General features: G+C 40.3%; 3 protein-coding genes across 29 annotated transcripts in view; 1 reads left to right on the top strand and 2 right to left on the bottom strand.

Moving 5' to 3' along the window:
• Nucleotides 1–1,371: 1,371 nt before the first annotated feature.
• Nucleotides 1,372–2,445, top strand: LOC124069226 (complement C1q-like protein 2). The gene is made up of 3 exons (XM_046408150.1): nt 1,372–1,722; nt 1,860–1,982; nt 2,103–2,445. Exons 1-3 carry the CDS (start codon nt 1,503–1,505, stop codon nt 2,381–2,383), a joined length of 624 nt encoding a protein of 207 aa, XP_046264106.1. The 5' UTR covers nt 1,372–1,502; the 3' UTR covers nt 2,384–2,445.
• A 2,233-nt stretch (nt 2,446–4,678) lies between these two features.
• Nucleotides 4,679–7,929, bottom strand: LOC124069227 (ras-related protein Rap-2b-like). The gene has a single exon (XM_046408151.1). The coding sequence runs from the start codon at nt 6,969–6,971 to the stop codon at nt 6,423–6,425; it is 549 nt and encodes a 182-aa protein (XP_046264107.1). The 5' UTR covers nt 6,972–7,929; the 3' UTR covers nt 4,679–6,422.
• Nucleotides 7,930–8,905: 976 nt separating this feature from the next.
• Nucleotides 8,906–22,495, bottom strand: part of LOC124069224 (muscleblind-like protein 1) — a 40,185-nt gene continuing 26,595 nt past the window's right edge. For 7 of the 27 annotated variants that reach the window (XM_046408122.1, XM_046408147.1, XM_046408119.1 and 4 more), the window contains 10 exons: nt 20,375–20,590; nt 19,973–20,191; nt 18,127–18,366; nt 17,028–17,081; nt 15,665–15,818; nt 14,751–14,786; nt 13,830–13,921; nt 13,373–13,417; nt 12,568–12,639; nt 8,906–12,388 (listed from right to left, as the gene is read on the bottom strand). In XM_046408122.1, coding sequence (XP_046264078.1) covers nt 12,583–12,639; nt 13,373–13,417; nt 13,830–13,921; nt 14,751–14,786; nt 15,665–15,818; nt 17,028–17,081; nt 18,127–18,366; nt 19,973–20,191; nt 20,375–20,590 — 1,113 coding nt within the window. In that variant the 3' untranslated portion in view covers nt 8,906–12,388; nt 12,568–12,582. The remainder of the gene's footprint in view (nt 12,389–12,567; nt 12,640–13,372; nt 13,418–13,829; nt 13,922–14,750; nt 14,787–15,664; nt 15,819–17,027; nt 17,082–18,126; nt 18,367–19,972; nt 20,192–20,374; nt 20,591–22,495) is intronic. The other 20 variants (XM_046408126.1, XM_046408128.1, XM_046408129.1 and 17 more) reach the window with 20 other exon arrangements.

Genomic DNA, 22,495 nt, shown 5'->3' with positions numbered 1-22,495 from the left:
CCTGGGCCATGTGTGCAAAATATTTGCTTTATTTCAAAAGGGAATAAGATGTTAACTCTAATACTGTGCCCTTTTTTATTTGATGGACTTTGAGATCCATCTGGGTCAGATGTCAGCAAAACATTTACTTTATTTAAAGGGGAAACAAATGTTATTGCTCATACTGTCACTATTTTATTTTTATCCACTTTGAGAACAGCCTAGGTAGATACAATATGACCAAAATACATGATACAAAAACAGAAATCATGTTTTGTGTAAGCAGTGCAACATTAAAATACATTGAACTTCTTACACACGGCAGAAATGACAGTGAAATTCACTAGCAAATATCACTTCGCCAACAGCTAACGGCAGCAGCCAACATAAGTGATATTCATGAAAACAAACAAATAACACGGTAACATGATAGAGCATGTTTTTGCTAGCATGTTTTCAAGAGGGTAACACTTTTAGCTGATTAACTTAAGTGAAAGTTAGCTTGAATTTTTTGGATATTTATCAACAAAATTTTTCTTGCAAAACAATATTAAACATATATGTACATGAAATTATAAATTATTTATTGTTGACTTGGGCTATCTTAGTCTTCTCAAGGGAATTGATGGCAATAAGAAAAATTTGAAACATCACACTGTAAAACCCATGATTTCACTAAAACAAACTGTTACGCCCCCATTGAGGTGGAGTCAAGGGATTACTGGAAGCTGTAACACAACAACCAAACAATTTAAGGGAGTCCATGTGGAAAAATAAAAAAAAAAATAGTTTTAAGTAGAAAAATAAAGATGCTTTTATTTCTATCATATACTAAATACAACAGAAACAACAGGACTTAAACCTAAACAAATGTGGGGGAGAATTGGGAACGAGTGGTTGTGCCAAAATAATCAAAAAAACAGTACAAAAAAAACTAGGCCTGACTACGCTCTACTGCTAGGAACAAAAGAACAAACAAAAGGCCTAACTATCTCTGATCTAAAAAGAAAGCTTAAATAAATTAAATACAGCAGGTGGCACCAACCAATAACCCTAGTGTGTATAAACAAAACCTACTACATGCTGCACAAATGTATGGGGTACCCCAAACTCACCTACTTAGCCAAAATCTCCCACCACATACCTTCACCTCAAGTTACAACACTTGCAGGTTGACAAAACACAGACAAATGGCCAGAGGGAGAGAGAGCAAGCAGACAGGTGTGCTGGCTTATATATGTCAAGGTCCCTGTATGATGATTGGCTAGATTTAAGCTCCAATTAACCAATCAGCAGGACAGCCCGGCCACACAGGTGGATCCACTCTCACAGCTGACACCTGTGGAACACAACAGAGAACAAGAGACACACACAAACCTGCCTGCATGTAACACAAACTAAAAACAACCTTTGCCCACTCATATCCCTGATAAGAAGTTGTTTGTTCTGGGTATTTCCTCATTCATGTGATAAATATAAAGTGGAATGAGAAGAGCTGATCAAGACAAAGAAGTAGCTGAAAGATGAAGACGTCAGTTGTGTATGTTGTGTTGGCTTTATCCTTTTCCTGTTTTTCTGTGGTTGAGGTTCAGCCGCTTGATCATGAAGCAGGAGAGGGCAACAGCACTGAGATTCACAGCATCGATGAAAACGGATGCCAACTCGCTGTCATCTTAAGAGAACTGGAGGCCAAACTGAGAAACACTGAAAAACAATTACAAGATCTGAGGCAAGAGTTCCAAGGTAAGAACAGACAAAGCTATAGGTAGATATTTGTTGTGTCATTGTCTCTGTATTTTTTCACTGCTTTCAGGTTGCTTCAGCTTCATTTAAACAAAATAAACATTTAATAACCTCCCATTTCCATGTAAACACTCAAGGTAACCGAGTGGCATTTGGAGCATCAATCGGCAACGTTGGAAATATTGGACCTTTTAACACTGAGATCATAGTCACCTACAAAAATGTCTTCTCAAACACAGGGGCATACAACCCTGCGACAGGTAAATTTTCCATATTGATGTGTATTCATAGATACATGGGTTCATCTGGATAAGATGGAAAGCATAATAAGTTACTGTGAAGTGGTAAAAGATGTAATTCTCCCTGTTGGTCATTCACAGGTATTTTTACGGCTCCAGTCAAAGGAGTCTATTACTTCTTCTTCTCTGGCCATAATGTTTCAACTAAACCAATGGGGCTGCGACTGATGAGGAATGGAGAGCAGATGGTTACTGTATACAACCACCCAGCTGGAAACCGCCACGAGACAGGAACTAATGGCATGAATCTGCAGCTTGAAGAGGGAGACCAGGTGTACATCAAACTAAGGTCCGACACCTGGATTTTTGATAATGAGAATAACCACAGTACCTTTACTGGCCATTTGTTGTTTCCTCTATAAGTGAAATAAAGCTCAAAGAAACATTTGATATGTTCTATCAAATGTTTCTTTCTTACTCTGAAGTGTTGTGTGTGTGAGGTTTCTCTTAGGTTGAGAAGAATGAAGCATGTACTTTGAGGATCACATGACTGGGGTCATGTCCTGTGTCACAGGCACCCAAGAGAACAGTCTGTAAACCATTTATTTCTAAATAGTTTACAGGAACGGCGTGTCTGTTTCAACATTTCATACATCTGAAATGAAGTTGCTGCAACACAGGAAGTGCCCTATCCTCCACCCTTCCTTTCCTCCATACACTAAAAAGGCCCAACAGAAAGTGAAGTAAGCTGTGTTCAATAGCTTATAGGCACAGAGGCTGTCATTTTAACCTCCAACTCCAGATATATTACATTATGTAAGGAAAACACTCAATTGTTACAGAATATGATTGGCATAAAACATTTTGCTTCATTGTGTCTTATTAACTTAGTACTAAGTAAATATTCCTGGTGCCACCAAGGATTTTAACAATTTCCAATTACCTCATGTATCTGGTAAAGCAACCTTCTCTACACGAGCAACACACCATTAAAGTGAAATAGAGCATTTGTAGACACCACACATGTCATGGTGATGCACATGACAGGTCACACGACTGAAGCCCTGGAGGCAGGGAAGTGTGTGTAGAAAACTGTTTAAACTGATCACTGTGTAAGTCGCATTTACTGTTGTAGTCGGTTAAGGTAGAATTTTAACTACTTTACAGAGTGAGGTAGTGGTTTAGAATAAATCACTGAGGTTTGTGAGATGACTTGGTCCTTAATAATAATCAAAATAAAATTTGTACGGTAATTCAGAAGGTAAATTTCTCTCGGAGTTGCTAACAGCTCATGGACATCTCTGCATGTTTCCTAATATCATCTGCAGAGGAGCTGAGATCAGCATGGTGCTCCATCTTCCAAAACCTTATCACACCAGCCCTACTAAATGTATTATAATCAATAATGCTACATGTCCCTAGAGGAAAAATATCCCAGGGTAAACAATCATTTTATACATGTTACATTGACATCCTATAACATTAAATACGTTGAGAGGATCACGGTTTAGGAACAAGGTGGACTATTAGACCTCTTCCAGTTCCAGCTTACAAGCAGAGTTTTGGCACAGATCGTGCTATTAATAGCATCACACACCTACACACCTCACCAAACACCTGGAAGAACTCAAAGGTACTGTGCTCTATCTGTTGATTTTAACTCAGCTATTATGTGCTACTGCCACGCATGTTTATTCAGAAACTGAAACAGATGGCTGTTAAGCTTTTTTATTTTAGGAGAAAGTAGTGTCTGATTGAACTCATATTGTCCACTCAGAGTTCCAGCTCTTAGCCTCTGTTAGAAGATTTAAATGTCCCCTTAGAGCAGGCTGAAATTTTGTCATTCTCACTTTCATACATTCAGATGCTCAACACTAACAGGTAATTCAAGATGTTGATCATGCACAACACCCCCGTGTATGTGGAAATTGTTACATGGAATCTATGTGTGGTGTCGAGATGCTGGCTTCTTTTCTTTTGCTGTGCCCTATGTATGAGTTTATCTTCTGTGGAACTGTGGGACACAATGCAGAACAAATTTCCTTCTGGGGACATTAAAATAGTACTTATCTGAAATGTGGAAATAGGCCCCAGACTGGACATTGCTTCTTTTGTCAGGAGTCACTAGTCAAGAGGACCAAGAACCACTGGTTTTATATTGAGTTAAGCCTTGTATTTTGTAAGATGCTATATGTTATTTATGTAAAGTGTAAACAAAGAAAAAGCAGACAGTTAGACCAACTGTCAAATAGGTGCCTTAAAATTGTACATAGATGGAGTACTTGTAGTGTACTTGAGGTAATCTGTTATTTTTTTCACTCATTCTAGCCCCTGAGTTATTTAAACAGGCCATAGGATCAAAATTTCATAGTCAAACAAATCACAAAGCAAGCATTTCTTTATGTTGAAACTGAACAGTGCAAGCATGTCTGTGGGTTGGATGCAGTAATCTAACTTTGAATCTCTGTGGTTAGAGGGACACTTGAGGCAGCGGCTGACCAGTCTGAGGGAGTGGCCTACCAAATACCAGTCTACAGTATGTATGGCTGATTGAACTTGGCTGCAGACACAAAAAGCCCTCTCTGTCCTTTCCTCCACAGTCGAGACAACAGGCAGTGGGCAGAAGGGAAACGGCTCTGCTCAGCTACACACACTTACTGGAAACCCTACCTACTAACCAAACAACTTGACTGAGTGGTGTTTTTATTCTCGTGGGGCATGATGGTCATGATCACTTACTAAATAATATTCACTATTCATTTTCATACAAAGCATTTAAAACCAGTAAATAATTTTGTTAACAAGTGAAATCCATTATGTCACGATATCTGAATAACAATAGAGGCCATGACTTGCGTAAAACAGTTGTAGGGCTGCAATGAATTATTTTCATTGCTGATTAATCTACTTTTTCCTTTTTTTTTTGATTGGTTAATATATGAGGACTGACAAGTACGCATGCCAATAGAGATGCCTGAGACATTGCTTGTTTTGTGTGATCAACAGTCCAATACCCAAAGATGTTCATCTTACTCACAGCTGAAAATAGAAAATGTTTGGAGTTTATCCTTCATAATATTACATAAACTATTAACTGATTGTCAGAATTTTAACAAAAAAAAATAAAAAATCGGTCGGCCTACATTACAGGGATGACAGGGATGATCAAAGTACTCTTATTAAAACTCTTTGTTTTCAGCAGAGACAAGTACAGCACACAATCTTACTTAAAATGAGTTTTGTATTACAAGTCTTTTAAACTGACATGTGGATGGCAGAAGATTTGTCCAAGGTGAGAATTACAATTAAGGTAAGTCAAAAAAAAAAAAAAAAAGTCACATTTTCAGAAAAGCAAAAAAATTCTAGATAATACAGACATGGCTTGCCATTCACTGAACCAAAGTCCTAGTAGGTTAAAGTTACTCTGTTGTTCTTGTCTGGACTAGTACCTTGACAAAGGCCTGAATCTGACCCTGAAACAGCAGGTCTGTTACAAGCGTAGCTTCCTGACAGTAAAATAAGAGGCTTGTCACACTCTTGACACCAAATGTAACTAGAATGTAGACTGAAAACGGATATAAAGTTCTGATTGCCATCAAGACGCACTGCAGAGGAAGTAGGGCTCATCAGTTGGCACAGTCACAGGAGTTTTTCTCAGGAAGGCACTTGACATGGGGTTGTGGCGTTCCCCATGCAGCGACAGCAATGCACTAAGGTCCTTATTTGTGCACACTGAGGAGGGACACCGTCAGCTAAGTGCAAGTTCCACAATAAATCCACTTTCACCAGACCAGAGAGGGAGAAGGAAAAAACAAAAGTTTGTCAGCGTAACACAACTCCACCACAGCCTCAAATACAGTATCTTAGTGGGTGGATCTCAGACTAGACTTGACCTTTGGAGGACAGACAGTGTGGAGATCTGATTTGAGTAACCTGTGCAAGGCTTGACTGGTGATGAGTACGTTGAAGAGCGCTTAAGCACTTTGATGTCTCCTAAAAGTGACCAATCCCGGCTCCGCATGGGATTTGGCCTAACTCACCCCTCCCTCCCCCGACAACTACCACCTCTACCACTCCCCAAGATAGAATGACCCAGCCCAGAAGATGCAACAGTACAACTCAACAAATTAAACCACAAAAAAAGAAAAAAGAAAGAACTAAAAAACAGATGTCTCTTAGGTTTCACAATAAGACATTCCCATTGAGGCACATTTCCAGATAAGTGTCAAATACAAAGCTATATATATAAAAAAAATCCCAAAACATTCAAGTACTTTGTCATGTAAACACTTTTCCAGACTATAATACATGATCGATTGTTGTCATCGTCAATTTTTGTTTGTGTGCAACAATAAGACAACAGTGTGAGCAGAGAGAATAGTTTGGCAAAAAGCCTGCAGGATGAGATAGAAGCTCAAATTCAGCCCGAATGCAATGTCTCTTGTCATGTTTTTGTTTGTCTTAGAGCAGGACACATGAACAACACTGGTCCCCCCTACTAGGAACCGCTGAGTAGTTCATCTGTCTGACTATCTCTGCAAACAGTTCGTCGACTGATCCTTTATTTTTGGCTGAGGTTTCCATAAACGGGCAGTTCCAGTCCTGGGCCAGTGCCTTGCCTTCCCCAGAAGACACCTCTCTCTCCCCTTCCAGGTCCACCTTGTTTCCCACCAGGATCATGGGGACCCTCTCATATCTCTTCACCCGGATGATCTGGTCTCGCATGGGCTTGATGTCCTGGAAGCTCTGCTGGTTCACCAGGCTGTAAACCAAAATAAAGCCCTGGCCGTTCTTGATGTACAGGTCTCGCATGGAGGCGAACTGCTCGGTCCCCGCAGTGTCCAGGATCTCCAGCACCGACGGGGACGAGTCCACCTCGATCTCCTTCCTGTAGAAATCTTCTATCGTGGGGTCGTACTTCTCGATGAAGGAGCCTGTCACGAACTGGACCGTCAGCGCGGATTTGCCGACTCCACCCGACCCCAAAACAACCACTTTGTACTCCCTCATGGCTGTGAGGGGGGAGACCAAAAAAAAAAAAAAAAAAAAAAAGGCAGACACCTCCTTTTTCCGCGACGAAGCCTGCTCTGTCTCTCCCACCCGCTGCTGACCAGCCCCGATGTTTTCAAACCGAGCAGGCAGGGAAGGCTGCCCTCTCGCTCGGATAGCACTCAAATCCCACGCCGGCAAAATCCACCAAGCCAGCTCTGTGTAGGCCGGGGGGTAAAGATCCGAGGAGAATGGCCACTGCTGGACATTAGCGTGGTGAATTAAAGCACATTTTGATCGCACTGTATTGTGCAACGGTGCAGGGAAGCGTGATCGTCTCTCTCTGTTCTTGCATGGCGTTTCCTGCCCACATCCTCAGCGCGTCAAACGCCGAGGCTCAGTTCCGTTTTCTTAAAGGAGCCGTCACCCGAGACCTCAGTCACAGCAGTCAGATGACCAGACGCATACTGCAGGCGTGTGCGTGTCTGCGGCCCAGTCTGCATGACCTCTGCACTCATGTGCGCACACACACACGGTCATTGCCCGAAAACAACAGGCTCTCCAGCCGCCCACTGTTCCTCCAGCCATGACCACACATGTACCCGTACGATAATGAGGTCAATAAGTCATTATTTAATTTGCATGCTCATCCGCTCGAACAGCTGCAATACAAACGTTGTCGATTACCATTGGTGAAAAGTCACAATGTCTACATGAACAATTTTAAGGATTTATTTATTTATTCTTTACTTATTTCTTCTCAGCAGCCATGGTATTGTAGTGTAAAGAAGAAAGGGGTGCATACTGTTTGTGGGAGCACTGGGTCTGTATTTTCATCTTAACTGTTTTCCTTACATATTAGGAAGAATATGCAAGACAGATGTGTTTTCCACATTTTGCCTTTGTTTTGATGAGTTTTCATGTAGTTATTGTTTGGAAATGTTGAGTCACCACCAAATAAAATAAATAAAAAGAAAGGATTAAAAGAATTAGGAATATTATTTTTTGTTTCTGATTACCATCTAAATATAGCGCCACATTTAATCAGATTACTGGCAGAAACCATGAAGTTTCTATCATTTCTTTTAGATTGTAATCTGATCAGATTATCTGATTGATGACACATGGTAACCTGTCAGGAGAACATGATGCACTCATGTAAATTAAACTAACCAACAGCATTTAAAGTAATTAAAAGGCACTCAACCTCAAACATCTACAGCAGTTAAATGTAACATAAACATTAATGCAGCAGTGACTTTTATACAAAAACATCAGATTCAATAATGAAACACGGAAAGGGAAGGTTTTATTGCACAATGAGTATTTTTGATACTTTGATAAAAACATTTTGCTGATAATGCCAGCTTAGTTTTTAAGATTTTGAATGCAGGACCTTTACTTGTAATGGAGTACTTTCACAGCGTGGTATTAGTACTCTCAATTAAGTAAAAGTTTGAATACCACTTCAATGACTGTCAAAATGTTACATGTACAATGGGAAACATGTCGCAAGTTCAAACGGGCTCTAACTTTGTTGTTTTTTATAATCACTTCTGACCCAATTAATGCACACAGTCCCATGAAAACTGCCCTGAGCACAATCAGTTTAACCTTGGACGTCTGTCTTTCATCAGTCTCTACGGGGCTGCTCCAGTCTTGCTGAGACTGCATCCTCAAGGAGACAAGAACCGCTCATGAGACTGAAATTCAGAAACAATACTGAACACAATCTATTAAATTCTCTTCTTCACATATGAGCAGGGCCAAAACTTAATGGGAAATAAATACTTGCATGTTGACCTGCAACAGATCCTGTAACAGATAGCGGATGAGTTTTTCAGCTACAGGCCATCAATGTGACATACTGTCAATATTTGCACTTTAAGGTGCGCATTGAAATGTCCAAACTTGACCCACACATCCAGTACACACAGAGACAGCGGCCACATAAGTGTTGCATGAGCAAATCAAATATTGTTTTATTCAGATTTTTTTTTCATCCATACAGCAAGAGTCAATTATGGCAACAATAAAATGTGCATAAACAAATCTGAAGACAGAATAGTACATTATTGTGTTGCAACTGTTAGCAAATACATAATTGGTGGTTGCACTTACAAGTAAAAAGCAGTCAAAGCGTACACGTGCCCTCAGCAGGGAAAAGAAACCTTGGCTGCAGCCAGGAGACTAACAATCTGGTTTGGAGAAAATGGTGCTTTGGTTCTGTAGCCACAATACAGCAGCCTCAAGTCAGGAACATCTTGACCGGTGACTGTTACATTCATTTCAAAGACTAATTTGCCCAATATGCATTTGGTGAGCCTTCACCTGCTGAGTGCACAGCTATGAGAGCAGAAACAACTTCCCGTGAGTCAGTGTAAACTGTAACTATATGGCTATGAGAAAGTATCTGGGGTGGATGAGTGCTACTATTTTACCATTCTTTAAATAACATGTCTGCTTGGAAAATATTTTTATTACACAAGAGTAAGATGGCTTGTTTTTGAAGTATTATTTCTCCCCCACTGTGGATGTTATCTACTGTATGTATAATTTGAAAAAGAAAAACGTATTATTGTGTATTCTGTAATCTGAATGTGTTGTCATTCTTTACATAGCTACGCGGTTTCTTTTGTTTACACGTTTGTACTTTTACATGCAGTCAAATCAAACTATAATAGAATACAATTTTGATAGATTCATGTATCAACTGTACCATGGGACCAGAAATATTGCATGACCAAGTCCAACAAATGATATAAGGACATTATTGGATATGTCATCCTACAGGCGGAGTGGAGTTAGCATGACATGGGGATATTTAATCCCCTACAACATTCCCTGGCAATACAAGCCACTGATAAAATAAGACAAAAAGCGCATAGCTTTCTCTGAATGCATTGGCCAAGAAACTAGTGCCCTTCTTTGCAAGCAATTTTTTTAGCTGGTCTTCTAATTTAAGAATTTAAATTAATCTAGCAAAATTCCTTATAATTATAGATCTTTTTTTATTCAAAATAATATCTCAATATGATACACATTTTTTCTCTGTTCATTTGACTATATACAGAAGTGCAAAAAGTCAACCTTCGTCCCTTAGGTTAGAACTCATCATCTGCAGCATTTCAGACTTTTCCAGTCTGGAAAAATCTTCGCTTTGCTAATCTTACTATCCACCCAACCTCCAAACACCCGTCAATCTCACTGCTCGTTTTGGCCTGACATTCAGGGCAAACTTAAGAAATATTCAAACAAAAGTACATATTTTTGAAATGGATACAGTAGAAAATAATTTTTACTCTAAAACATGGATCTATATTTCAATACAATATATTTTTAAACATGATCTTGACATGTTACGAGGAAAATTTAAGTAAGTTAAAACATTAGGCTTTTTCTGTTGACTCAGAGATGCTGCAGTGGCAGCAAATTAACCGATCTCATTCCTTGTATCAAAAAAAAGTCTTTCATCAACAAAATTAATTGATAATGTAACATCAACTGAAAAAGACATCCAGCTATATGAATGAAGTGAATATTTAAAACTGACTCAACACATTATCATTTATATGGTTTGAAAAAGTTATGAATGTCATACTACCTCAAAATCTACAACGGCTATATCAATGTTGTCAAGTAATATATAGTAAGGCAAAAAAAAGAGAAAAATTAAAACTACCTACCTCAAATAGATTCAAATCCTTAAGTAGTACATAACACATAAGTTCAATGAAATTTAAGAGAGTAATTGTTACTTTTACATAGAGAGAAAGAACAAAAAAGATCATAAGCGGCATGTGAGACAACTATAAAACATCATTGGTGTTCTTTACCTGCATGATAGTTGAAAGTACATTTTATTGGGCTGAGACCCATTAATTGTAATCTAAGGCTTTGTTAGGTGCATTACAATCGGTAAAGACACTACACACCTGTGTGAAAACAGAAAAGGGAAGTGATTATAAAACTGACAGATGAACGAAAGATGATTAAAATGTTTCCTTAATTGTTCAAGCCTCTTGAGAGATGCGTCTGTGACCCTTGTGAAAGTGATTGAGAAAAATAAAACTGCTTTGGTTTCTGTAGTCGGATCAACACATGAATGACAATGTTCATGTCTTGAAAGTTTACATAAGATGGGTTGTGAAATTAAAACAGGGTGACCAAACAAACAATCATTCAAGTGCACATGTGGTTTAAATGACCTAATAGACCTTCGGGGTCTGTTGTTTTAAATTCCCATCAACACATGGCTCAACAGTGCTTCTTGGAGACACAGTTTTAGAGTCACTCCTCTTTAAAAGAGGGCGAACAGGGTAACACGTCAACTGAAGCTACACCCTCTACTTCACCAGGCTTTAGAGTCAAGGGACTTTAGCAACAACTTAATCCCAACACAAACAAAAACAAACACTAAAAGAGGTAATGACAAACTATAGAAAAACCCTCCATTTTTAATTTTAAAAGAAAAAAAACCCCATCAAAATTAACAAAAAAAATGACAAGAACCCCACTTCTAAAATTGATTAATTAGAGAACCAAAAAAGTAAAAAAAAAAAACAAAACAAAGAAAAAAAACAACAACCACTCACAATGGAGATTAATGAAAACAAAACAATACAAAAACAGCCATACAAAACTTTTACCTTCGGTAAACAAATAACACTGCTGAGATAACACTCTGATTTTAGCTGTATGGCCTTGATGGCACATGACAAGGTAAGAAAAGCTAGCCTGGCTGTGCTTTCAAGGTACACAGGTATGTTGGTTTACCCAGAACATTCATATGTCCAAGACCCTCATTTCAACATCTAGTTTCACTAGTAGCTGTAAAAACACAATACTGTACATGCCTAATTCTTTTGGCGAATAAAACCCCTGTTAAAATCATTGTGCCTTTTAGATTTCAATTCAAATTCAAGGTGCATGTTTGCATTTCACTTGTAAACTATGAAATATGGCTATCAATTAAAAAAAAAATAAAGCAGAACAATTAAAAAAAAGGAAAGAAAGATCTTGGTCTTCTAACGTACCAGCACTGGATGTTGCTTTATGCAACCATGCTCCTGACCCTCTGTGTGTGCAGTAATGATAATAATTAGAACAAATTGAGTGCTATGATTTAGTCGGACACAGAGGTGTAATGCGAACATTCCCCCACTGAGGGAGAGACACACTGACCCTGACACCAAGATATCCTCTTTTCTCGGCTGGACGTTGAATTTGACAACAAATTCTTCTTGACGTTGATATGTGGGAAGATGGCACAGATCATGTGTTGCACCCTTGATGTTTACACGTGTGATGAGACCATCGTCGTGGACTGGCTGAGAGATGGTAGAGCCTCCTTATCCCATTGCTTGACATTCTGAAGGTTATGTACATAAAGGCTGAACTCTTTTGGCTTGGACGGTGCCAGCACACATTCATTTGATCTGTAAGACGAATTTCAAAGAAAAAAAAAACTGCATTTGTTATAAAATAGACAGAAAGGGTGTTGTTTATGTGCACACAAAATCAAATGAATCTTGATCCACTGCTTAACTGATTCAACACAAAAGTAAACAGGCTTTGTAATGAAAAGAGAGAATGTGAGGATTTAAAAGGAACTCACTGTTCTTAAGAGGAACTACATTTGAGTCAAGTACTTGTGACTACTCAGATGATCTGCAGATATTATTGGAATCTGGGGGGTAAAAGAAACAGAGAGAGATCAAAGGAAGCAACCCAACTTGAAAAAACTCAAAGCGGATGTTGGCCGACAACAAAGATCAACACATTCTAACCACATTTTGATGAGTTTGTTACTGGAAAAAGATAAGATGACGAAACAGAAAAAAGCAATTTGGCTATAGTTAAGGCAGAATTCATTAATAGACGTGACATGTCAATAACAGTTAACAGACACCTCTGGACAGCGGGGAGGGGAGGAGAGGGATTGAAGGGGAGGGAGTGATGAGGGGGGGGCAAAGGGAAACTGTCAGTGAGGTGGCTCCCCCATGCAAATCTAAGTCCTCCATGTTGTTGACCTGCACACGTCGATAAAAAGCACAAAACTGGTCCTGGGTCAAATCTAGTAACATGGTGATTTAACTTACACTTTCCTAAGTTTTTTCCACTGGCGTTATGAAATTGTGCAATGTAGCTAACTGCATACAAAATGCTATCAACAGAACAGAAATAAAAATGTTGCAAATCTTCTTACACACTGGTTTTAGAGCTTTTCTGACTTAAATAATGAAAATGTCTTTTAAACACGTGTAACATGGTAAAGCTTTGCTTTACGTGCTTGAAGCAGCAGCGGAAAAAAAAAGAAAAAAAAAAAAAAGCAAAGCACCAAAGGGCACAGATAGCAACTGTTGCACAAGCTGTGCAAACTGCTCTAAAAACTGTGAAAAAAAAAACTACCTCATACATACCAATTGCATGTATTCGTTGGTAGTCAACTTTGATAAGGAAGAGTCCTCAAAATGGGAAAGGACAAAAATTGAGGTTACAACGAGGACAAACATTATATACAATACAGTATGCTTTTTTTAGAAAGACAGATAGATAATCTATGAAATGTATGACTGTTGTGGTTATAGTTAAAATGGAAATAAATATCGTAAAAATGTTACAGTATATGTGTATACATGTTGGACTATAGTGTAGGCCAACAAGAGGGAGTACCGCCTTCTACCCAACCCACCCCTCGCTGTATGACAAAAGCATCCCCAGATCGTCCAGGTGCATTGAAAGACATAGATGAAGGAGAGAGAGGTAGACAATAGATAGATAGATAGAAAGAGAGAGAGAGAGAGAGAGAGAGAGACAGAGAGAGAGAGAGAGAGAGAAAGAGAGAGAGACTGAGGCGGTGGAGGTGGAGGTGCAAACCTGATTGGTGGAGGCAGTTGCGAAGGGAACGCTTGTGGCAGATGTGGTGGCTGCAGACACAGTGGCCGGAGTACCACCGTGCATCATGGGAACTTTTTTTGGAGGGAAAATCATGTAAGCAAAATTACACAGAGGAGCAGTGTAGCCACATACACACCAGGCAAATGAGGGAAGGAGAAGTACAGAGAGGGAGTCAGAGAGGGATTCGATTTAACTGGTTCCCTTTTCTTCCCTCTGCCGACACTCATACGAGGTCTTGTGATGTGAGAGCTTGATGTGACACACCGAAGCCGTAGCAGCGACTTACTTCCACATTTGTCTGTATTATTGTAACTAAATGATCCGCACTGTATTTCATTGGCAAACACCAGATAAGAGCTTACTTTTAAATTGTTCCATACAAAAATAATAATAAAAGTGCCGTCGCATGAGTCTTAAGAATAGAGATATTAAGGCAGAGGATATAAGGGGGAAGGTTATAATTGAACTCCCTCCGTTTTTTTTTAAATGTTTTTCAAAGGGTTTCAATAGGTGTCAGGTTAGACCAGCCAAAAGCCAAGTTTAGAACAAGCATGAGATTGAGAGCAGTCAAGCAATATACAGTAGGTGTACACAGAGAGATTAACAGAATAAAGAACAGTTAAATTAATATTCTCAATAATAACAGTTGTCATACAGGTAATAAACAACATTTAAATATCACAATATTAGTCTTTCCTTATGTGGACTCTTGCTTATGCTTCAAATCACAAAAAGTATCTCTAAGCAACCAAAACAGTGACTCTCAGGCCACCAAATCTTCACTTAAAAATCATCGAGTCACCATAAAGTCAAAGCAGTAACTTTCAGTGGACCGTTTGGTGACGTGCGAGTCACAAACATGTGGTTACACATAACTGGAGAATTAAAGCTGGGACCTACCAACGCTGGTTGCAGGTGTCATGCACAATATTGAGCCTGCCCATCATGCAGTGCAACAGGAAGTGGATTGGATAGGGAGGAGAAATCAAAACAGCCCATCACAAGGTTCGTTAGAGTGAGGGGAGAGATAAGGGGGGGAAAAAAGGTTAATATCTCTTGGACAAAGTCATCAGTGGTTGGAAATGGCGAAGTGGTGAACTCATCACAAGGAAAACTGTTAATCGAATGGCAGCATGAATCTAAACTTTTGTCTGAAGTGCGATGCATAGTACAACAAGAGCGACAGTGTGGTGATTATTGTAACTTTTAAGTATGAAACATTGTATAGAGAGAAGTGAGGAGAACAGCAGATAGTGTTCAAAAGCCAGACTACAGTTTGTCGCCGAAGTGAGGCATAAGACACCATTAACGAACCCATCCAGCCCCGTTCATCCTAGCCCAAGCCAAAGCCCCAGCAATGGTATGTCATCAACATACGAGTGACCACACCAAGCACGCTTTAATATAACAAACTACTCAACAAGCTCTGCCCTTTCTCTTACACACATCCATGCTTGTAGCTATGTGGAGTTATATTAAGGCAATTAGTAGGCAGAAAGACATTCTAACCTATCTTAACACCTACTGGCCATGCAATGCCATACAAAGCTTAAGGTACAAATTTGTTGAAGCGTTCTTAGCTTTTTAGCTGCACTCTGAGATACAAATGTTCGACCCTCACTGGCCTTTCATGAATCAATAGGAGTTATGTTTGAATATCAATGTAAGTTACCTCTAACTAACAAAAGTTGATAAAATAGTCCACAAACAAACTGCTCTGTACTGCAATCTACCACTTTGCTCAATCCCAGCCAAGCAGGAGCCAGGTTAGACCGATCCAGGCATCCTCTGGGTGGTTACTTTGGGAGCCATACCTGATGGAAGGAAAGCAGCCTGCTGCTGAAACTGCATGCTGGCCAGGGCCTGTTGGTACTGGAGCATGCCGGTGTTAAACATGGCAGAGGCCCCATTGGCCTTCTCCAGGGCTGCCCGCTTGGGCAGGGGAGCCATGACACTAGGGGTGATGCCCTGCCCAGCCAGACGGAGGCAGGTCAGTGAGAGGAAAAATAAAAAAAAGACAGAGGTAGAAAGAGAGAGAGAGGTGCGTGGAAAAAAGAGAGAGGGTGTGTTGGAAAGAGGCAAAAAACAGGAAAGAAAACAAAAAAGATACATATGTTAGGGGACATCATATGATCACAGCATCACAACATCCTTGTGTGTACAACAACAACAACAACAATATCAACAATATCATCATATCATCAGTAGCAAGCAAGCAGCAGTCTGACACAAGTACTACACAAGCAGGAGCATGGTGCCTACTGGAGCTACTGGCTAACAAGCATTCATATATTCAATACTTTATCAGGAAGCTTACTTGGATTGTTAACTGTGTAGACCTAGGATTGACTAAATGCAACATAAGCAAGCATTAACTATTAAAACAATAAGGCTGCTAACAAGAGGTGGAACAGGTAGGAAGCACAAAGGGAGGCTGCACTGCTAGCTCCATGATAAACTGTGTAAGCCATGTTTAAGTGATGGTTCACTCTCAGACAAATGTCAAGAATGGTCTCAGGCCAAGGGACATGAGTCAGGTAAGAAGTATTTGTCTAGTGTCAATATTTACTCCCTAAAACGCTCTGAGTGTGGGATTTTGTCTTGGCGTGAGGCCACCCCTGAGGTTTGAATATCTGTGACAAGATTTGATGACGGAGTGAACTATCATTTGAACTGTAATCATCTGTTATGATGGGATCACTCCTGTATGGTTCTGAAGACTGTTCCTCTTAGCCCCACCCTTATCCATCTGACATGCACTAGTAGCACAGATAGACATGCAAACATTTGATTGAGCTGCTCCACAACACTGACCACTGACTTGGACGTAAGACTGAAGCCATGCCACCATTATAGAAGCTCCTCTTCCCTAGCCCTCACTGACTTTTGTTAAATAGGCTTTAGGTGATGAACTGATTGTGGCTCCTCATCACAAATTCCACATATGAATTCATGTTTGAGGTGATTTCTATACGACGAGAGTTGTTTGCTGTCGGATACAATGTAAACCCAGGAAGCCACAATCATTTTATCACAGGCAATAATGACAGATCAACAGGAGGAAAAAACAGACATTGCACTGAGACAACGACAACAAAAATAGCTAAGTATCTTTGGTTAAAACACTGCTCTACAACAAAGCCACATGCCAAGCTAAAAGGTGAAAGGTCATAGTACCAGGTCAAAGGTTGCGTCGAGGGGTCGCTTCAGTGATTTGACAGCCGACTGAGTCTTAATTAGCAGGCAGCGAGCACATGATGGCAATGGGCCAATGGGGTTCAAGCGCATTAACATAAACCAGCAAGCAGAGGTGCATCATGGGGGCAGCAGTGCAGTTTGGGTATAGGTGAGAAAAAACAAAAACAAATAAAAAAACAAATCATTGGAATGCAATATACAAGGGGATAACAGGACTAAGGCATGCACAGTGTGGACGCTAGCTCTACCGCTACACAGTTAAATGATCATCAATAATCAATGATAACTACCAATCTACATTAGTTACTGTCACACAAAGATGAATGAATATAGCGATGAGAATATTATTCAGTCATTACTTCAAAGTGGCTCTCAGTAATCGTATCGGACCGAATATGATACAAAAATCACAGGTTTCTGTTTCACTGTGCACATCATAGTCAGTGTCACATTACAAAGATTCACCCCAAAGCCCTCGCTATGTCAATAAGAGCACAGAGGAAACACTGTGATCAACAGACAAGTGTAGCTCTACTATTATTAACAGGTGCTGTTACTGTGAGACAGGACTGAAAGCACAATGAATCCCTTTATTAACAATGTCAAGAGGAAGAGAAGTAATAGACAGGAAGCACAGAAACAACAGTGTCACAAATAAGACCAGGCCATGAGAGACGGCGAGAGAGAGGAACTGACTTTCTGCTTGTGGTCTGAGATGAGATGAACAAGGAACAGGACAATCACTTTATTTTGTCAGAATAGGAAGAAGAAACTAGATACGCAGAATAATGTGCTATTGTCCGATCCTTCTTCATATCATCCTGTTCAAAGCAGATTTTACCCATACCAAATTGCAGACCTTTGAAATTTGACCTGGCAAAAGCAGAACTGAAAAAACCTGCATAATACCAACCAGGAGGGTGAGAAGCTTTCAAACATGAATGTGAGTATGAGCCACAGAACATACTGAATTTCCTACTGCATGAAAGAATTTATAATAGATAGCTTCCTCAAAATTGCTCCTTAGCCTGTTGTGTGGGTGTGAATGAGTGTGACCACGCATACGCAGACTGCTCACCATGGCCGCGGCGGCTGTAGCCTGGTTCACCTGGTGCTGGGTAGCCTTAATTTTGGCCTGCAGATGGGCTGGCGGGTGGAAGTACTTGCACTTTTCCCGGGAGCACCGGCCCTTGATGTAGTCCATGCACACGGTGACGGTGTTGTCGTTGGTGTCGATCATGGTGCTGTCTGCGGGGTGGGCGAAGCGGCAGTCATTCTCCCCCCGAGAGCAGTTGCCTCTCTGATATTCCCGACACACCTGGACAGAAAATGAGAGGAAAAGAAATATTGAGAAGACACAGAGCTTTCTGCAAATTAAGCAGGGCGTGCGGACACAGCAAAACAGTATCTCCATGTAGAACATTTCCAATTTTGTGCACTTGTCTTAATATGAATATACTAAATATGACTCATCAAGCCTTTGCTTTGTCATTATAGAGGGTGTACAGTTACAAACATCCATTAAACTTAAAAATGCATGAGACAAGCAGTCCAATAAATAGATTAAAATGCTTTGTAAGATCATGTTCCCCTTGTAGAACATCTTCTTCCTTCCTGTGCAGTGCACTTCCTGTTTAACTAGAAATGTTTCCAAATACAGGAAGATCCAGGCTATGCTAAAGCTTCTGCAGGTCAACACAATAAACCTAGAAGTGTATGATGATTTTCCTTGTAAATAAACTGCAATGGGTTTGTTGGAGTCTCAGAGACATTTTTAAAATTTTGCATGTCGGACACCAGAGGGCAGCACTTTCTTCTTCTTTCCACTCTGTTTTCTGCTCCGAGTGTGTCAGCAGTGTCTGGTTGAACTTAAACAAACATGTGCTCAACTGACATGACGAAGGTAACAGCTGCATTAAGACTTCACTTTTTAATTTTCCTGGTATTATTTAAATGAGGAAACCCATTCTACAATATGAATTCTCCACTTCAAACTGCTTTTTGATGATGTACCTTGCAATTCTGCATCTGTTGTGTGGTTTTGTGATTCTTTTTTGTGGACAAGCATAAAAAAAAATTATGAAGAAAAGCGATATTGAGATATTTCTGATACTTCCAGTGGAGCAACAACAAAATGTATTTTTTTAGTCGTAGAGCCAAGGCTTCTTTCTTCTTCATACCACCAACCACAGCAGAGTAGAAAGAAGCAATAATTTCTCTGCTGTTGGGAGCCTCAGTATACCAGAATGCAATGCTACCACAACAAATGTTTTGCTTTGAGCAGGAGCGCTGAGTTTTTCTTGGCTGGAAAGAATGTGTTGCTTTGCTGCTACAACGCTACCAGTGGCGCTATGAAAATCATTACAGATCTTTCCAAGCAAATAAATATTCAACAAGTTCAGGCTCATCTCTTGTGTTTGTCTAATGGAGCTATGTGAAGCATACCATACAAAAGCACAAAGTGCACTGGAATTAGATGAGGCAGATTATGTGAGAGTGGGTTCACCAAGAAAGTAAACAACTCTTAATTACAAAGCAACTCTTGGAAATGCACTTGACATAATAAACTGATGAAATATTACAGTTTATGAACCTCTGCTGGTCTTATTTTTTTCTTTTAATTAGGTTATACTTTGCATAATGGTACCTGCTATTATTATATTGCAATTCAGTTTCAGAAACAGTTTATGTAAGACCAGTAAAGGGGGCCGCTATTCGTATGCTTGTTAAACCACTCGTTAACAATACTTCTCCTGTTTACAAGCTCATTATCATCCTGGGCGGCTCTACTCCGCTAAGAGAGAGACATCATGAAGTAGAGTTTATTAGAGTTTTCCTAAAACCTTTTGGGAGGAGTGGGCCGATTCTACACCTCATAATGCATCCTTGCCCTGAAACAAAATGTTAAGAGGTCTGTGTGTTACCTCAAGTCTATCTGTTCTCAGCAGTTTCTGGGCTGCAGCAGCAGCGTTAGGGACTTGGCTGACGGTGGGACTTGAGGCCATGAGGACAGGGGTGCTTGGCAGGATCTCTGGAGGCATCAGGCCTGGGGACACGGGGCTCAGGTAGGGATTAAAGGCAGCGGCTGCAGCTGCTGCTGCACTGGCGTTGGTGGCCAGGCCTGGCGTCACCGAGAACATGGGCTGGAGGAGAGCCATAAAGAAAAAAAAAGCAGATGGATGAAATGACACACAAATCACAAACTGTGAGTTTTTTGTACGAGAAAAGAGAGGGACTGGTGGAAAGAGAAGTCAAGAGGCTAAAAGAGCCACGAAGACAGTGAAGGAGCCGTACATGTGTGCGCTTTTACATGTCTGTGGTCTCACCGTGGGCAGTAGCTGTGGTGTGTTCATACGTGTGTGTCCTCTCACCATAGGCGGTAGCTGCGTGCCAGGCATCATGGCGTTGGCGAGCTGCATCTGCTGGGCCAGCATGGCCATGTTCTTCTGCTGGATCAGGTTGTTCCTGCCATTGATCTCAAGCTGGGTCTTTAAGTGGGGAGGAGGGTGCAGGTACTTGCAGTTCTCCCTGGAACAACGGCCCTGAAGGAGGTGCGCAGAAGGGTATGGTAGTTTAGGCTACGTTCACATTGGAAATATGATATCCTTACAAGAATTTGGTAAAGACTGAAATGTTTCAATGGCTATTAGATGCATTGGGATGAAATGAAAAGTTCATAGTTCTCAGATACTGAATGCTGATAACTTGACATTTGTGATTTTGAGTGAAATATCTCAACAACTATTGGACAGATTGCTATAAAACCTGGTGCAGACATTCCTTCAGTGTGAATTGCAAAAACATTGGTGAACATCTGACTTTCCATCTAGTAACATCATCTTACCAAAATTTCAACTTGTCTCACACTTTGGATCATGACCATATGTCTGCAAAACTAATTCCCATCAGATGTATGTCACTTGTCTTTAGTTTTAATTAGCAAACATCAGCGTGCTAAAATTTAACTATGGTGTAGCACATGCTGAACATAATTACTAAACCTCATTCATTATATGTATGTTAGCATGTGTCTAATTACAGCCTGACAGAGCCACTAGCATGGTTGTAGACTCTGAGTCTCGTCATGAACTAAGTTAATATTATGGTATTTCATCATCAACATTGTTATGTGTAACATTACGGCATTAAAAATAATGTAAATGGGTGTGTATCCTTTCACAGAGGAAATATATGCCCAGTGAAAGCATGCTTCGTTGTTTTTTTTTGCTAGCTCAATGTCACTGACACTCAAATTCACATTAGGTCTGGTCTGAGTCTGACACTAATTGTTAACAACTTGCTATTTCTGTCAGTCCCAACAGGGACGTGTCTATGTGCGTGTTTGTGTGTGTGTGCTAGCCCCAGGAGGTCTCGATGTCTCAATGCTTAGCTAGGCTACGTGTCCAACTAATGCTATAAATACTGTCCACTCATGTGATCCGCTGATATGTTGTAACAGGAGGTCACGCTTCAAAGTCTGTGAATCATTATCTAAGACAGGGATACCTTTTTGCTGCCTGCTTTGAGTATCAAATGATACATTCAGCCTGAAGAGGGGGAGTGTAGGAAGAAGTCTGACATACACGCACATACTTATGCAAGTTAGAATGCATACACATTAATGAACTCACGTCAGGGTCATGTTCATGTAACAGGTGGCAGATATGCGTCAGGCGAACACATACACAAACATGGCTACGGTTTAGGAAAGACATGTATTTACTTTCAGCCCTGAGCTGACTGCAGAAGCTTGTGCTTTCCCATGCTGACTGAGCTGCCCCCACTGGGATTCATTTCTATACTCAATCATGACTTCAGTCCCGTTTCCCATCTCCTGCACTTTCACAGACACTGGAGCACCAGACAGGTGCAAGGCAAAAGTAGGGGGAGATAGGAACTCCTTGGAGGGGGGGGGGCTTTAGGGGCCTCTTTAAGATATTTTGTTTAGTCCACTTGTCTGAAGTCACCAGCTCAAGTTCTCATTAGCGCTCCTTTCAAAATTATTTCAGATTGTGTTGCACAAGACAGGTAAATACAGAATGCAAGGATTACAGCCATGTCTCCACTATGTGTGACCCTGTTATCTTTCAGACAGGAGCACATTGGAGCTTATCAGTTGTCTGTGTCCTTCTAAAATCGTGGGGGAAGGGAGCGAACTGACGTAAGATATTACTTATATGATCTTAATGTTTTACTTTTAAATCCTAGTGCAAATCTATATTCCAGTTGAGATTTTTACATTTGTTAATATACAAGCACATAGCAAATATGTCACATTTTTTTGTATAGTGTGGAATAAAATAAGTGTTTATTAAGTGTTTCAATCCACTTGATGGAAATTTAGGGGGTGGGAGGATGTTAACTGACTACACAATAATTCAACAGAAGCGTAACTTTGAAGGTTGTTGTGAAGTATGCATGTAAGCTCAGCTGGCATTCAGAAGAAT

Source organism: Scatophagus argus, chromosome 13, assembly GCF_020382885.2.
Source record: "Scatophagus argus isolate fScaArg1 chromosome 13, fScaArg1.pri, whole genome shotgun sequence".
Classification (NCBI taxonomy): Eukaryota; Metazoa; Chordata; class Actinopteri; family Scatophagidae; genus Scatophagus; species Scatophagus argus.
Note: the sequence above shows the minus strand (reverse complement) of the source record. Positions and strands in the feature narration are given on the sequence as shown.

Coding starts and splice junctions, on each gene's coding strand:
- LOC124069226 (XM_046408150.1), top strand. CDS start 1,503: ATGAAGACGTCAGTTGTGTATGTTGTGTTGGCTTTATCCTTTTCCTGT. Junction 1,723..1,859: donor TCTGAGGCAAGAGTTCCAAG/GTAAGAACAGAC, acceptor TAAACACTCAAG/GTAACCGAGTGGCATTTGGA. Junction 1,983..2,102: donor GGCATACAACCCTGCGACAG/GTAAATTTTCCA, acceptor GGTCATTCACAG/GTATTTTTACGGCTCCAGTC.
- LOC124069227 (XM_046408151.1), bottom strand. CDS start 6,971: ATGAGGGAGTACAAAGTGGTTGTTTTGGGGTCGGGTGGAGTCGGCAAA.